This window comes from Grampus griseus, assembly GCF_964374135.1.
Source record: "Grampus griseus genome assembly, chromosome: X".
Classification (NCBI taxonomy): Eukaryota; Metazoa; Chordata; class Mammalia; order Artiodactyla; family Delphinidae; genus Grampus; species Grampus griseus.
Genome location: NC_138999.1, coordinates 73,681,620 through 73,700,185, shown reverse-complemented (window position 1 = coordinate 73,700,185; position 18,566 = coordinate 73,681,620). Strand labels below are relative to the sequence as shown.

Sequence of the window (18,566 nt, the reverse complement as noted above, 5' to 3'; positions counted from 1 at the left end):
TTTATTCCCCTATATTCATTGCAGCATTATTTACAATAGCCAAGATATGGAATAAACCTATGTTCCCATCAATAGATGAATGCATAATGAAGAAGTGGTATACATATAAAATGGAATACTACTTAGCCATAAAAAAGAATAAAATCCCATCATTCATGACAACATGGATGGACCTTGAAAAGTGTTCTTTTTTAAAACTTAAAGTTTAGCTACCTACATACACATAGACACACATTAAAGATTTGGGAGTGCTTAATAAAGCACTATAAAGCTTATCATCATCATCATCACCATCATCATCCTGTAAGGTTTGCTTAAATTCCAAGTTTTCTCCTCCATCTACATTGGAAATAAGCAATGGCTTTTGCTCTATGAGCCATCAATATAATACAAAAATGATTCGCAGGCATCTAAAAACATTGGGTGGAGACAATTTTAGGTTAGGATAATTATAATATATATAGAAAAAAAGCACTGACAAATATTTAAATATAAATCAGTGTTTTGGAAACCCAGATTTAGCTAATATAATGAATGAAGTTCCTGTTATTAAACTGATGTAGTTAATCTTTTTGTTTAGTGGAGATACCGAAATTGTATGTTAGTCTAAACTCTATATTAGAAAATTTAGTCATTCAACTGTGGCTCTTATTAGGCCAATGGTTCTTCCTGGACACACAAAAAATAAAGAAAATGCAATGACATGAAAGCAGTTACCATTTGTGTGACATGAAGCATGCTTTACAATATTACTCATTGAAAAAGTCAAAGATAGTCACAGAAACAGAAATGTCTTAAGTTGACCGTTAAAAAGGTTGGTTTGGTTCTTTCTAGATAGATCTCTCCTGTCTTACACTCACAGAAGAAAGGCCTAGGACCACTCTGTCCTCCTTATGACCACTTCTTAGCATCCAAGCCAACTGAGTAAGAATATGAAATGCATCTTGAAAAGGGAAGGGTGCTGATTCCAATCATGCTATCAGGCTAACTGGCATTATACCATATCACGAAGCTAACATCTCACTGCAAAGACCTGGCAGGATTCTACTTATGGCTCTGCCAATCCTGAGTTGATTGTTGTAGCTACTATTACAGAATTGGATATTCACAGGCTCAGTTTCCCAAGGAGTTGGATGGCAGCTGAAATTCCTAAAAATATTTTGTCACAATAGAACTTGAAGAAAAAAAAAACAAACAGATGAAGAATCTGCTAGCTTTTAAAGAGTGAACACTACAGGAATTTCATTTGAAGCACTTTATTACTTCCTTGTAAGTTGTCAGTTTAAATCTCTCTGAGGCCAAATTCCATGTCTGTCTGTTTGAAATAGTTCATAAACTGAGGAAAGGGGGGTAGTCATATTTTGGGAAATTCAAAGGCACACATGACTAATCCATGCTTTGAATGTTATCCAGGGATATCAGCACTTCTCCAGATCTGCAGAGAAAGATGGGGATAAAAGTCCTTCCTCTTTTTCCCTCTATAACCCAAAATATTTTACAGAAAATACTAGGTAATAGGATTATTTTGTATTAATGATCTATCAGGGAATTAAGACACACAGATTGTACAATAGAAACAGAGACAGAAACATGAGATGAGAATATCAGCAGTGCAATATATGAAGGCAAAAAAAATTAAATTTCATCATTTTTTAGTAACTCAATAAAAGGCTGATGGAATTTGAGAAAAATATGACTCACAAAATGAATTTTAGGGCTTCCCTGGTGGTGCAGTGGTTGAGAGTCCGCCTGCCAATGCAGGGGACACGGGTTCGTGCCCCGGTCCAGGAAGATCCCACATGCCATGGAGCGGCTAGGCCTGTGAGCCGTGGCCGCTGAGCCTGCGCGTCCGGAGCCCGTGCTCCGCAATGGGAGAGGCCACAACAGTGAGAGGCCCACGTACCACAAAAAAAAAAAAAAAAAAGAATGAATTTTATTTCAATGTGTTGTAATGTTTTCTCATATTGTTTGGTGCAGAACAGATGTTCAAGAAACATATGTTAATGAAAAGACAACCCTCAGAATGGGAGAAAATATTTGCAAAAGAAGCAACAAAGGATTAATCTCCAAAATATACAACAGATCATGGAGCTCAATATTAGAAAAACCCAAACAACCCAATTAAAAAGTGGGCAGAAGACCTAAATAGACATTTCACCAGAGAAGACATACATATGGACAAGAAGCACATGAAAAGATGTTCAACATCATTAATTATTAGAGAAATACAAATCAAAACTACAATGTGGTATTACCTCACACCGGTCAGAATGGCCAGCATCAAAAAATCTACAAACAATAAATGCTGGAGATGGTGTAGAGAAAAGGGAATCCTCTTGCACTGTTGGTGGGAATGTAAATTGATACAGCCACTGTGGAGAACAGTATTCAGGTCCCTTAAAAAACTAAAAATAGAACTACTATATGACCCAGCAATCCCACTACTAGGCATATTCCCTGAGAAAACCATAATTCAAAAGGGCACATGTACCCCAAGGTTCATTGCAGCACTATTTACATAACCAGGACATGGAAACAATCTAAATGTTCAACAACAGATGAATGGATAAAGAAGATGTGGTACATATATACAACGGAATATTACTCAGCCATAAAAAGGAACGAAATTGGGTTATTTGTAGAGACGTTGATGGAGCTAGAGTCTGTCGTACAGAGTGAAGTAAGTCAGAAAGAGCAAAACAAATATCATATATTAATGCATATATGTGGAATCTAGAAAAATGGTACAGAGGAACCTATTGCAGGATGGGCATAGAGACGTAGACATAGAGAACGGATATGTGGACACAGGAGGGGAAAGGGAGGGTGGGATGAATTGGGAGATTAGGATTGACATATATACACTACTATGCGTAAAATAGATAGCTAGTGGGAACATGCTAAAAAGCACAGGAAGCTCAGCTCAGTGCTCTGTCACTACCTAGATGGGTGGGATGGGGGTGTGTGGGAGGGAGGTCCAAGAAGGAGGGGATATAGGTATACATATAGCTGATTCACTTCATTGTACAGCAGAAACTAACAAAACATTGTAAAGCAATTATACTCCAATTTAAAAAAGAAACATGTTAAATGAAAATCATGAATTCATATACATTTTTATCTATAGACAGATATTAATTGATGATAGATACATACATATATATATATACATACTATATCTCTTGGTCTGTAGTTACATAGATATAATCTCTAAATCGATATCAGACAATATTGTCAAGAATAGCACCTGTGGGTCCTATCTTAGTGAAAAAAGAATTATCATCAGTAATTAGTATGTTGATTATATGTATAGAAATTAATTTTTGGAGTAAATTTTAGATACCTAAGTACATTTAAATTTCCCAAGTATTTTAATGACCCTACACCAATGCACACACACACACACACACACACACACACACACACACACACATTTTTATTTATACTTTTCATTTGCTAAATGAGATACGTTTATTAATACCAGAGACTTTAGCATAGCCACTCTCTGAATTATCTCAAGATCTGAATTAGTGGAGTTTGAATGAATCAGTTTTCATTATACAGAGGAAATATAACAAAGAGGAAAATAAACATCTTTGAAATGGAAAAATGATACACATCAAAAAAGGAAATAAAATCACATAAAGTAGAAAATTTGAAATACCTTTATGCTAAGCAGATAAAACAATATGGCATACCTGATATTATTCTGCATTTTTAAGAATTTACATGTCAAGCTATATGAATAAATAGAGCGCTCTTCTCAAATGACTTAACCATTTCTAAACCTTTTTACTTTCATTTTTTTGCTTGCAACTGTTGGGGGAAAAATAACAATTTAAAGGCAAAAAAAATATACAAAAACATCACTATATTTAAAAAGTGATGTCATGATCATTGCATTTTGTTACCCTTAGACCCCATTTTCAAATTGCAAATGCAAAGAAATAATATAAACAAATGGAGAACAAGTTTCATTTACTTAGGCAAACTCAGTAGGGTTCAAAGAGGCTTCTCCAGACATATGACATTGAAACAGAAGATAACAGCAGACTCTTATCAATAATTAATTTGACAGTTGTATGTAAAATTATACAGAGCTGTAAAATATTATCTCTTTCTTTACAAAAAAATGTTGAGACATAGGGACCTGAAACAGGAAAATACTGTAAAGCATTTTAACAATCATTTGGGAAAAATAGGATAATTCTCAACCCATAACAGATCATATTAAAAACATCAACTGAATTTTTCAAAAGTATATTTAAGTAAAATTAATGAAAGTTAAGTTTTTAATGGATAATAAGTGTAATGCCAAATATGAAACTTACTGATAGCTAAATTGAGAATTGATTCTATCTCAATTATCTTTACTAATGGAGGAGTGAAGAAGTGTGTCTAATGCAAAATAATGCATAATCCCAGAATTATTTCTACTTGGCTTACAGAGCATTTTTCTTCTTAGATGACTGTAAGTGAGTAGGATATCCTTGAGCATGTAAAATAAATTAATGTATTCTAAGAAGAGAAATTACTATAGAGCTGTGCAGATTCCTCTTCCTTCCCGTTTAATGATTTTTCTACTGTTTGCTATTTAGACTGAAGTATTCACGCCTTTCCCTACTCAATCCTTTATCTATCTCTATCATCTCATTCTAGGCACAAACAAAGGGTTATGAATTGAGGAGTCTTTTTTTGTTCCAATAATTCTCATTGTGGTAAATCCAAGTTGTAAGACGGAAGGCCAAGGCTCTAATCCAAGGAAGGAGGCTCCGTTATCTTGTAGGAATTGAAGCATACATGCCAAGTAAATTAGGAGGGGATGAAAACCTCAAACTGGATTTTAACGTTTACTATAAGACATCATGATGATGAGGAAAAAGTATAGGCCCTGGACTTTAAAAGACCTGGTCTGAAACCCAGTTCTGCCACTCAGTTGCTCTGTAACCTCAAGCAATTAATTTAAACTCACTGAGCCATACATTGTTTACTTGAAAAATGAAGACAATATTCATAAGGTTACTATAAGATTAAATGAAGTGTATATAAAACACTTAGCACCCATGTCTGGTACTAATAGAAACTTAATATATATTATAGGTTTTTCTCAACAGATAAGGTACCGAAGTTTACTCAAGAGTACATTAGCCTCAAAGCAATTATAAAATCCTTTTTTTCTTCCATCTACACAGGATACATCTTTCATCAGGACACAGACCTGATTATTTACATGGTACTGATTCTAGGCTCTGTCAATGTATTTTAGAAGTCAATAAATAGATTATCATTTATTGAGCACCAAGGTAATATATTTCAGGTACTATTATGACCTCTATATTCATTTATATGCACAGGGCTGCTTTCTTCTTGTATCAGAATTTGTTTATAAATATTTAAAGTCTAAAAAATCATTATCTAATCCCCAAAGCCTGAGTCTCTTCCTAAATTCTCTATCTTAGCTAATGACATAATCATCCAACTTATAACCTAGGCTAGACATGAATCATCCTAGATTTCATCCTCTCGCTCTCTATTTTGATCAGTTACCAAGTGTCATTAATTCTAATTATGAAGCAACTATGAATCTCTTTTCTACTCTTGAATTCTCCTCAATTCAGGTCCTCAGTATTTCTCCCTTCATTGCTACTTATCTTCAACTGCAATTGTTTTTAAAGCATTTACTCAGTTACTTATCAGTGGTTCCTTTTACCTACAGCAGCTTTTTTTTTATTTGAACAAAATCCTATATGAAATAGAACATGTAAAATTCTGAGGCAGAAGTGGGGAACCTAGAAGTACTTCCCCAATCCCATGTCAGCTAGTAAGGAAAGTCCTTGAAAGACCCTTTGGAAAACCATTGGTCTATAGGGAAAAAACTGTTAAACAAGATAGCTTCCCAAGCTGTTTTTTCCCACTCTTTCTAACTCTAACTCTAACTCTAACTGTATCACCTATAAGTCTCCCATCTTAAATCTCTGCTCCCGTCTCTTCCACTTAATTGCTATTCCCCCTAGCATACCAGGCCCTTTCTCATCAGTGTATATCTGTCTACAGAGGATGTTTTTCCTCTGATTCTCCATCTGTCCAACACTCAGCCTATAAGACATAACTCAAATCTCTATGAGCATTACCCAACTTAACAAATTGATTTAGTTGCTCTCATTCTGTGATATTATAGCACCTTGTATGTACTTGTATTATAGTCTCTATCATACTTTAATTAAATTGAAATTATTAGTTTACATTACCTTCTCCCTAATTCTACTGTGACAAGGACTACTACTCATATAATTTTGCATTACCTAGGATCTAATACCCAAAACACATTAGGTTTTTTTAGTTTTATGTATCATTGAAGATACAAAGATCATATTGTCATTAAATACATTTTCTACCACATAGTAGCTTTAATGATTTTTAAAGGTTCAGTTAGAGAAATAGCAAGCTTATTTTTTTTCAATTCCTTTTTTTAAATTGAGGTATAGTTGCAAGCTTATTTTTGAGTGTTTTATGTGCTTTTATGTTCTTTGTTTTAGAGAATCAAAAATGCAAATTTATGAGACTGGTATTTTTAGGGGAGTGCTGTTTATCACAGTGTTCGATGAAAAACACTGAATCATTATTCAAGACAATGACTACTTGTACTTTCTTCTTTTCTAATCATAAGGTACTACCAGGGATGATGCATATTATTTCTACATTTTATCCTAGAGTAATAACATGGAAAAGATACACAGATGCCCAGAACTTTTGGAAACAAAAGGAATATTATTGAGACATATCAACAAGCAGGTATACTACATCCCATAGGAGGCTTTGAGAAAATGCTAGTTTGGCCAGTCCCCCCCACCCCCTGCCATCTCTGCCCACAGCACACAAAAACATACATACATACACACAATAAGGCCTTGAAAGAGATTTCTTACAAGGAAATGACAATTAATTTTTAAGTCATGTCCATTTGATTTGAGTCACTGGAATAACAAAACTGTTTTCATGAATAATCAAAAAAATTCAATAATGTAACCTCTAGTAGAGCTTGAAAAGCTCTGAAGGACAAGGCAGTTAGATCAATATGAGTTCATTTCAAATGCTGGGCAGTATGAAGAGACAAGGCTGATCATCGGATGGATTTTATTACCTGTCGGAGTGATAAGTCCTGGTGATAAGAGGCCTGGAACTGAATGGGGCAGAAGGCGAGCATTGTCCTGCAACACTCCCAAAGAACGCTTAGGAGGCCTGCCAGGCCTTGAACTGTTGAAAAACAGACAAAGATCAGGTTAAAATATGCTCTTTGGAAATACCATCACTTGCTACATTCGCCTAAATCTTGTTTAATTACCAAGAATTATATACTTTTATATTAAAGACTATTTTCATTGATTACTAAAGGACCAATACTTTATACTAAACTTCCAAAATAACTATGGCAAGTATTAAAACCATAAGAGATCAATTTCTAGTTTAGATTCTATTTACAAGCCAGCACTTTGCAATACAGCTTACCTGTTGTGAGAAACCCAAAGTTACCCCCGCTCTTAAAGGTACACTTGATCCCTGGTATTAATACATGCAACTGAGATCTGAGATAGGGGCTCACAGAATTAGGATCGTATAGAATATGAAGTGATTAAGTCTCTGTTCAGCATGCCAGAGGTGAGGGGTAAAAAGCTGATATGTAGAATAAGACCTGATGTTTACTAGCATTTCCACAGCTGCTGGGAGCCCACAAGGAACAAAGAACCCCTGCCCTCAGGTTTTTTTCATACCTATTATTTAAACCAGGCTGTATAAGCAGCAGTACACTCTCTTGGAGTGGCTGTACTAAGGAAACCTGCCACCTTTGCAATCTAGGCTGTTTTGTCTCACAGATTGATTGGTATTTTTAACTGATGAGTTGATGCTAAACTTAAAACATTAACCTAACCTATTCTATTTGCACATTCTTCACCCAGGTGTGAACAGTTTGCAGTTGCAAATATTAATCCATAAAATAATGAAATAGAAAGTCAGTATCAGGCTTCCATCTTGTACTCTAATACAGTCAGTGTACTAAATATATCATTTAGAAGCTGTCACTACATGAACAGACTTATAAGTCACTGAACATTAGGATCAAGTCATTCTCAAGTTATGCAGTATATTTCAAATATTACTTTCTTAATGTTACTTAAAATACTGCTGTTGCTTCTTAGTAGAAATGCAGTTTACAAAGCTGAATCAGAGGGATTTTGACAAAATACTGCAAAATACTATATTAAATAACCCAAGCTGCAAAAATGTATAAGGTTCAGATAGAGAACATTTCCAAAAATGACTTTTTGTTCACAAAGAAATTTAAATTAAACCTCACTCTATCAACATTGCAGTAGCAAAGTGCTCCATCAATGTAAGACAAACTCTGCTTTCAAATGAAGACGACTTCTAGCAACCTTATACAGAGGTACTATTACCCAGTTCATTTTTCATACACTGTGCTGATGTTATTTTCTTTCATTGTACATCAATATTGTATATCAATCTAGCATGAAAGATTCTTTTTTTCTCATTTAATGTTTCAATTTTATAAACTGAATCTCCTCTCCCTCTTTCTACTCAAGTTTGGGCTATAATTTATTTTCTTTAATTCAGCGTTGTTATCCTGTTTGTCCTTGCCCTGTTTTATGGCTTCCTAACTCTTTGAAGGAATATTGATAAGAAAAATATCCAATTTACTTCAAATGCCCTAAAGGATCCCAAGGTCACTGAACAATATTCATCAGGTTATATCCAGTCATTAGAAAAAGGCACTTTTTGTTGAATAATCGTCACCAAGTCTGTACTTTCCAAGTGATTCTTTGTATCTTTCTATTTGTCAGAATTCAAGCCTACTAACTTTATTAAAGACCACCTGATAACTCTTTGTACTTTTCCAGCATAAAAATTTCAGTGCTGTCTTTATGCTCATAATCAATTTCAGACAGGCTGTCTCCAGAAGAAAACAGCCTGATGCTCACTCTACTTCCCTGAGACAGTTGTTGACAGTATACTTTGGAAGCTATAAGGTTTAAACAGTTCTGTTCCAAATTTATTGGTCAATCTCACAATTTGATGTAGCTCTTTTCCAATAAGCTGACTCAGGCTTGGGGGGCATTAGATTACAGGCCTCTTAGTCTGATGGTTCTACCTTAAATTCCAAGATTTGAAAAATTTGGTCGAATTTCCCACCATCAGATCTATATGGGGGAATTCATGGCTAATGTCACAAATGGCTTGGTAGTATTTACTACAAATGCTATAAGCCAAGAGGATCATATTCTCCATCCTAACATTATTTTCAGTTTATAATTTTATGATGTTGGTATGATTAATTGTGAGCCTCCCCAACTAAAATGTAAGGTCATGAAGGCAGCACATATGTCTGTTTTTGTTTGTCACTGTACCCTGAGCAATTCTCATGGTGTCTAGCACACAGTAGGGGCTGGTAAATGGTTAATTAAAATCAGTTAATGAGTAATGATAGGACACATTATTTTGCCATGGCTACAGTTTCCAAATATTCCTTTGATTGCTCTATTATTGACCAAATAAATAGAAAGCCATCATTTAATCATCAGGTAAACACTTTTAAACTTTGGACTTTACAGCAATTATAAGAGCTTCAAAATATGATCCAGTCCAATCTGACTATTTACAAGGTTAAAGAAGGGTAGATGATAGATACTGTCTTATGTCTGAAAGTTCCTACAAACTTCAAGACCCATTCAAGGGCTGAAGGTTCCAGCAGTTATTCATGTGTAATGACAGTTTCACTTATTCAATCATCCAATAAACAAACATGCACTAAGTGCCCATTCAGTGTGTATCTGGCATTGAAACTAGGTATCAGGGTTACAAGGTTAAAAAGTTAGCTTGACAAGGGCAAGGGTTTTGGTCTGTTTGTTCATTGATATATTGTGAGAACCTAGAACAGCTTCTGCCTTTGAAGAGCTTAAGGTCTAGTGATAGAGATGTGTGTTTGACCTGCTATTTAAAATTTATGATTAACTCTTTAGTGAGTATGGTTGTGTGATGTATCCTTCCAAACTTGTTTAAACTTATCAGTGAGAAAAATCATATTCAGATGCTTTTGCTTATACTCTTGGAAAGAAGACTTGGGCCCCTAGGGTAAACTAATTAGAATAAAATTTGTGAAGGTGCTTTATAATCAATAGAGCTCCATACTAATACAAGGTAGATTTATTCTTACTTTTAGACCAAATAACCCTCAGTAGTAAGATATTCTTAGCAATAAAGTTCTTGCATTTCTTTTCAAAGAACACAAGCCTGACAACATGATGAAAGACTATGGAGGACTCTGTAGAAAGTTGGGAAATATTCTTGATAGATGATCTTGCCACACTTCTTATCTTTAAGAGCTTTATTAGCATTAGGCAGATATTTACATATTAATCAAGACAAATAAACATGTGGTGATTTAACTAGAAAACTGTTATTTGGATGACAATTTAATCAGCATAGGTTGAAAGGTTCATCATTGCAGCATCCTGTTTCTGCTAAAATATTGATTGTGTTACTGATTTCAGTAATGCTTTATTTTACAGGGCACAAATAACCATGTAATTACTCTTTAAATGAATGATAATTGCTTGTTGGCAATTATTTGTTTTCAGTTTAATTACAAGGTTATTTGTACTCTGTAAAATAAAACAGGCCCTTTTTAAAGTTCCCACTCAAATGGCTCAGTGGTTATATCACCCATGAGCATCATAAACAAAACTTTATGGTACAAGGCAAACAACCCACCAAAATAGCAAAACTCTTATTAAAAAGCTCAGCTAAATCTTTGAGATCATCAGCTTTATAAAATCAACATTAGGTGTAACATTTATAGGTGGTTTGGAAGGAAATTATACCAAAGAATCATGATTTTCTCTGGGTCCAGGTCATCCCATAACATAATTTATCCTGATATGTATTTTACCCTTCACTCTGTAAACTTCTTCAGAAGAAATGAAATAGTAACTCAGCTTCCTGCGATTAAAGAAAAAAACAAATTGAAATATGTATCAACAGTATTTCATTTTTCTGCAGTTAAAGTGGATTACCATCAGAGCATTACCTCAAAGTTTATAAACTTTGTAGAGTTGACAGGTCCCTAAGAAAGAAAGTCAGTAGGTCTTCTGGTGTCAACAAGATATGACACAGTCTGTGAAATATCTATTCCAAGTTGTAATAAAGTAGCTGATATTTTGCTCATTAAGATATGAAATTTCACTGTTGGAGTTATTTTTATCTTGTATCATCAGCCATTTGTATATGAATCAAGGAGTAAACAATTGAGTAATTTTATTTCAAAGAAAAAATCTTATTAATAAATTAATTAGTGATGTCATGAGACTTCAAGATATTTAATGTAAACCATATATCATCAGCACATGATTTAGCGAGGAACCACAAGTCATGTTATCCTCTTCAATGAAAGTTTGGTTTACTACTCTTTAAAGAAACACTCATAACATTCTTGGACAAACTGAGGATATAGTGGCAGTTAACTGTGGTATTAGCAGCAACTTATAAAGATCGCTGCAAATGGATTCCTGAAGTGGGAGCTGCAAGCCATGACCTGGGATTCACTTTTCAGAGCCATCACTGATATTTAAAATCCCTTGGGACAGTCCCTGAATGTGTCATTTTTTTCAATTACATTAGAAGCCAAGAAAACCAAGAATGGCATTCGCTTTGAAGGTGTTGTTTACCTGACTGTGAGAATGCTGCTCTGACTTTTCAATATGCTTGTTAAATTAAATAAGAATCTTTCTATCAGAACAATAAGACTTTTAATTGCATTGCGGATTAATAATAATCTCTTAGGCCTGACATTTATTACAACATTTCAAGGATGCCAATAGTAGTTAAACTCTACCTGACCTTTCAGTGTTTATGAAGAGAAACAAACTCTGACCTCACAGCAACTTAAATCCATCTTCTCTCAGTGTTAGCAAACTGATCACTTGTCTAACTATTGCACTGGATTGTATTCTCAACCAGATCAAAGGCAGCAGCAACCAATTCAGCACCCGGGAAAAAGTCATCCATGCAAAATGGGCAATTAACATTAATCATATATGAAATTGTTCAAGCTGATAACTGGAACCTGGTCACTATGGTAACTCTCATAAAATGGTGCTTATGTTAAACTGGGCATCAATCAGCTCTTGGTTTATGGGAACTTAAAGTGTGGCTCATCATGTCTCTAAGAGCTATCAACACAAGGAACAAAAAAACACACCAGAGGCAAGGTCATTTATATTCCATTACCATTTACTTCCTTTTTCAGCTCTCATAGGCATATCCAAAACTTAAATTTGAATACATTAAAAGCATCAATACCAGCATTCCATTAGAGTTAGGGAAGTTAAGGAAATTATCTTTAACATAAGGGGGTTCAGAGGATGAGGAAAAATCTTCCTTGTTAGGGTCATGTCTTACAATACCAAGGATCATGTAGAATAATTCATGTTTAGCATTAATCTTATGATTGTAATAAATTGGATAATTTATAGTTATTATTTTAAATGGTGATATTTAATTTCCTTTTCTAATGCTGAATTTCTATTTTTCCTTCAATAAAAAAAGAAATCTGATGTAATAGACAATTTAAGGGTTGACTACTCACTTCTTAGAAAGTATAAATGTGAAGCTATTTTATACTTCATTTACTTGACTCTGCTCCCTATTTAAATTAAATTTGCTCTAAGCCTGGTGTTAGCACCTTTAAACAAGTTTAGTTTTTGTCATAAATTGACTGAATTCTAATAAATGTCTTAGTATAATTAACAAAGATTGTATAACAGAAATGCTGGTATATGACAAATTCTTAGTAGCCTCTTTTCGTTCTGCTTATGTAATTCCAATTAACATCGATGGAATCATTGCACCTTAGTAAATCTTAGAGTGAATCAAATTAAATAACCATTTCCCTAAAGATGCAGACGTAGAGAGTGGACTTAAGGACACGAGGAGGGGGAAGGGTAAACTGGGATGAAGTGAGAGAGTTGCATTGACATATATACGCTACCAAATGTAAAATAGATAGCTAGTGGGAAGCAGCCGCATAGCACAGGGAGATCAGCTAGGTGCTTTGTGACCACCTAGAAGGGTGGGATAGGGAGGGTGGGAGGGAGACGCAAGCAGGAGGGGATATGGGGATATATGTATACATATGGCTGATTCACTTTGTTGTAAAGCAGCAAGTAACACAACAATGTAAAGCAATTATACTCCAATAAAGATGTTAAAAAATAATAAAATAAAAGGTTTAAAAAAGAAATAACCATTTCCCCTTCTAAAGTGTATCTTACCATTGTCAGACACAATGTTTTTAAAATACAGGCATTCTTGAATTCAAAGAATGTGTCACTGCTCAAAAATTTGATATTAAGAGAATGATAAGAAGTTAACATTCACATTTGGATACATTCCACTGGCATCTCAAATTCAAAATATGCCTCCCCCAAATCCCACTCCCCACATCTTCCTTCTCTTGTTTTGTCAGCAATATAGGCATGCTTTTCGTTGCCAAAACTATAAACTTGAGGGTAATTTTGATTCTCCCTCCACCTCTCCCTTCATTTTCAGTCTCCAATATTTTTGTTCCATTGTAATATATGTTGCAAATTTCCATCTCTATCCATTCCTATCTCTAACACCCTACTTCAGGCCCTCATCACTTCATGCCCAGGTTATGTTCAACAAGTTGTTTCATTGTTCCAATACATTCTACATAAACTGTGATCTGAATTTTGGTGAAACATCCTTTCATTATGTCATCTTTTGCTCTAGAACCCTCAATACTTCCTGAGTGCATACAAAGTAAATTCTAAATGCCTTGGTCTAGCAATCTGCCCCAATATATCTTTCTTCCCTTTTCTCTAATTACTTCTTAAATGAATGTCCTTCTCCAGCTGGATGAGTAGATTCCCTATCTGCTAAGCGTAGTATTTGACACTAGAACCCTTCCATTGTGAAATATCTTCAAGGTATTAGGGTTCCTGGGGAAAAATTTTGTTAAGCTCCACTGTCTTGGGAAGGTTTCAGTATAACCTGCTGTAAACGGTGCTGTTTTTCTGAAAGGCCACTGCCTTTTACTTTGTGTCATCATACAGGCTCTCTTTAATGATTATTACAAAGGGAACTTCAGTACCAGCATTAAGGGAGCATGTTACAACTAGCCAAAATATTATTTTTCATGTCTGGCAAATGAAGTCCCATTGGTAATTGTCAGTCTGTGCATAATCCCATGATGATCTCAAGAGTTAACATTTCATGTTTGAATGTCAATCAGAAACTGCAGGAGTATTGTGTTAATATCACAACTCTGGAGAGCTTAGGAAGTTGAGTAAGATTTTTAGGAAGCTGATCACTATTAACCTGACTGCATTAGTCTCTATGGTTAGGAATACAGCCTGGAAGCACATATTTAATGGATAAATACAGAAGCCAGTTTCCTTGCTGATTTAAAATCTTTTTAAAATTTTGCTCTACATGGATAAATATTAGCAACCCATATTAAAATAAAACTACTTTAAACAATCTTAGATATTCAATGTAATGCAGTGGAAAGCACTAGGACTTAAACTTGAGTTCTAATCTCAGTTGTGGGAGGCAGAATTCCAGAATTCTCCTCCATCCCAAGATTTCCAGCCGTAACTGCTAAAACTGTGAATGTAATGAGATATTAAGTTATATTACATGGCAAATGTGATTTTCTACATGTGATTAAGGTAACTAATCACATGAATGAGCTAATTGAAAAGGAGATTATCTAGGTGGATCCAATCTAATTATATGAACCCTTTAAAAACAGAAAATTAGAGAACACAACATTGCTGGTATGAAAATGGACAGCGTTATATGTCAAGGAATGCAGGTAGCTTCTAGAAGCCAAGAGTAACCCTGGGCTGACAGCCAGCAAGAAAACAGGTACACAAGTTTTACAGTTGAAATGAACTAGCTTCTGTCAACGTCAATGAGCTTGTGAGCAGATTCTACTGCAGAGCTTCCAGATAAGAGCCCATCCTGACCAACACCTAGATTTCAGCCTTGTAAGACTGTGAATACAGTCAAGCTCCTCTAGATTTCTGACAGATAGAACTCTGAGACAGTAAATGGTTGTTATTTTAAGTTGCTAAATTTGAGGCAATTAGTTGCACAGCAACAGAAAACTAATATACCAGTTTTGCCATTATTGAGCTGTGTGACCTCAGGCAAATTACATGACTATTCTAAATATGTTACCTCATTTTATGATTAGAGATGTAAACTAAATAATCTATTAATCTGATCATTAGAATCATGCTACATTTCTGGTCAAAAGCAGATAATTCATTAACTTCTAAGTATACATAGTTTTCCACTTTCTCATATGTCTATTTTAGCTCATATTTTAAGTAAAGCTGCTGGATTGGTCCTATGGAAAATTACTCCAAAAAAGGGCAAAATGTGTGCATAATACTATAGCATTATTCTCACCTTATAGTTGTGTGTAGATAATTAATCAATATATGTGAACACCAGTTTGAAAAGCTAAAAGTGCTACACAACTTAAAAGGAAGAAAATTCTGACACATACTGTAACATGGATGAACGTTGAGGACATTATACTAAGTGAAATAAGGCAGTCACAAAAAGACAAATGTTATAAGATTCCAATTATATGAGGTATCTAGAGTAATTAAACTCATGGAAACAGAAAGTAGAAATGTGTTTGCCAGGGGCTGTGAGGAGGGAGGGAAATGCAAGTTGTTCTTCAATGGGCATAGAGTTTCAGTTTTGCAAGATCAAAAAGTTTTGGAGATCTGTTGCATAACAATGTGATTACAGTTAACATTACTGAACTATACACTTAAAATGGTATAGAGGGTAAGTTGTATATTACATGTATTTTACCAAATTTTTTAAAAATAAATAAAATGTTTAAGATGATACATTTTATGTTATATGTATTTTACCACAATTTTTAAAGTGCTATATAAATTCAACAGTAATATTACTATGCTTGCAGTTATTGAGTTAAAATTTCCACTGAAATAATTTTGAAGGCCAACATAAGTCTAGCCAGAGAGATATATTCTGCAGTTTACATGTTAGAAAAGTAGTTTTCTCATCTGAATGATAGTACTGAAAGAATTTCCAACTCTCCCAACCATCTCCTACTACATACTTAATTTACGTTCTGATACGTCCTTACTTGTAAGGCAAAATTCAAGAGCTCAACCTTTACACTTTAATTTCACAACTCTAATTTTTCCTTAAGGTAACTGTAATACATGTAATACATGTTTATACACAGATTTCTTTCTCATTTTCCTTCCCCATTCCTTACTTTGATAGGAAAACAGGGTTTTTTTAGGTATTCCTCCCCCCAAAAACCTTTGCCCCCATCTCTTTCCCGCTTCAAAATAATAAAGAAAATTTTCATCAAAGACAGAGTAGCTCATAGCAGTTGACTAGAAAATAGAGAACTAAATTCTAATTTTTCTTTGTTGCTGACTGTGGCATAGTCATGGATAAGTTGCTAAACTTTAGTAAATAGGCATGAAGATCTTCAAGGTGGCCATGGCAGTGGACATGCATTTATAAGGTTCCCTGCCCGCCCTCACTTTCATTCTGAAGTCAGGTAAATTTGGGTAGATTCAGATATCACAAGTAAATCCTGACACAATGTGGCCTGGATACACATTAACACACTTTTCTAAAAGTCATTTTTCTTCCTAAATCATCGTTCCCGTGAGGCAGCAAAATTCAATAGCCCAACAAGGGACTATGAACCCAGAAACTGAATTTATCTGTGCCATTGATCCAGTTTGTGACCCTGAGAAACTCAACTTCTCTATGCTTCAGTTTTATCATCTGCTAAATGGGTACCAAAATGATTTGATTCAAGGAATTATGAAGAATTGGAAACTCCCCTCTGTAAAATCCTCCACAATAAAATAATATGCAAGAAGGGAAAATAAACAGCTAATGTGTGAGCATCTTTGAGCAGAATTTTCCAATTTAAACAGATTCTCACTTTATACAGTAGTGGTGTGGTGCAGCATACAATTACTTTGATAATGTTTTTATAGGGGTATCCTTGAAGCTGTTTATTTTTTCTTCATTAGCTGTTCTAAGTCAAAAACACTATCACTTTCAGTATGGAATTCTCAAAATAACCTTTTATTTCACTGTCTTCAAGCAAACAAACTTAACAAATCCAACTGCTGGCAAAGATTATTTTCCTATTTCCTTCTAGGTTCCCCTCACCCAGTGTGAATAAACTCTTCCTGTAAAAGAGAACCTTTTCCAAAACACATGGTTATTTCCCCCCATACCTAAACTTACATCTCTTCTTTAACTATAGGAAAATAAAATAAATGTAATTTGCATATTTTAATGTTCCCTCATAAGTACATTTGACTCTCACTAGAATGTTTTACCACTTTCCGAAGCAAAATGAAATTTAATAGCACCCATGGCTAATGTGGGTCTCCATTTCAGATGAGATTTCTTGATAATACTGATGACAATTTGATCCTATAGCTCCTACTACCAACAAGACAAGGTTGCAAAAAGGGCAATGTGATACAAGTCCTTAAGACTGACTTCTAACTAATGTGAGATAAACTTGAAACCAAACTTCACCAGCTTATCCATAAGTTAGATTTAGATTCAAAGCCTATACAGGCCTCTAAGAGTAGGATATGTTGTTGTGGGCACATTCCTGATGGCTAAACCCACAGCACAGTTCAAGGTTAGAAAAATGCCTGACACAGCTCAAAATGGAAAACCATAGTTTTACTGTGAGAAAATGAATATATACACACTTATGTTCACTGTTTAACACTTGAAATGACAAAATTTATCCCAAAATATAGGGAGGGAAATGGAGTAAAAAAACATTAGAAACTTTTTCAAAGTTTACATGAGGGAACTGTATTTATAAATAAGAAATGAGAGTATGTATTTATTCTGTGTGATTTTGCTTTTGTTTTTTGATTCATGCCATTATCTAGACCATTACTCTTATATTAGTATTATTATAATTATTGTAGTAGAAAATACTTTTTGTGACATAATCTCATAGTGTATGTATTCATTGTCTTTGGAATTTCTCTTTCTGGGGGTTGTTTTCTTCTTTGAGAGAATGCTATTTTCTGGCACAGCAGGCTAGACAATAACAAATATGCTGTTAAAATAACATTCGCCTCAAGGCAGGAGGATTAGATAGAAATAAACTTTTATATCCTAAAATTAGAAGTATTTCTAAAAGAAGTGTTTTATCACTGATAATTTTTTTCCAAGATAAATTCAACTAACATGCTTCTATTACATAATTATTAAATATAATTTAAAGCCTGCTCTAAGCAGCGAAACCTGTTGATTGCTTCTCCTTTTTGGGAAAAAAATAACATTTATCAAGGTCAAAACCACAGAAGATTTAAAATTCTTAAACACTCTTGGCAAGTTAACCCCATCAGTGGGGTGTACTGAGAGCAATGTAATATCCACCTCACAAAAGAGCTGATGATAACCCTCACTCT

The 18,566-nt window shown here is 34.5% G+C and overlaps 1 protein-coding gene across 1 annotated transcript in view; it reads right to left on the bottom strand.

Annotated features, from left to right (window-relative positions):
• The window catches only part of DACH2 (dachshund family transcription factor 2), a gene marked incomplete at both ends in the record, with an annotated part of 640,183 nt that overhangs the window by 396,020 nt on the left and 225,597 nt on the right, over nucleotides 1–18,566 (bottom strand). Inside the window, one exon of the mRNA XM_082681824.1 lies at nucleotides 7,142–7,254. Coding sequence (XP_082537950.1) covers nucleotides 7,142–7,254 — 113 coding nt within the window. The remainder of the gene's footprint in view (nucleotides 1–7,141; nucleotides 7,255–18,566) is intronic.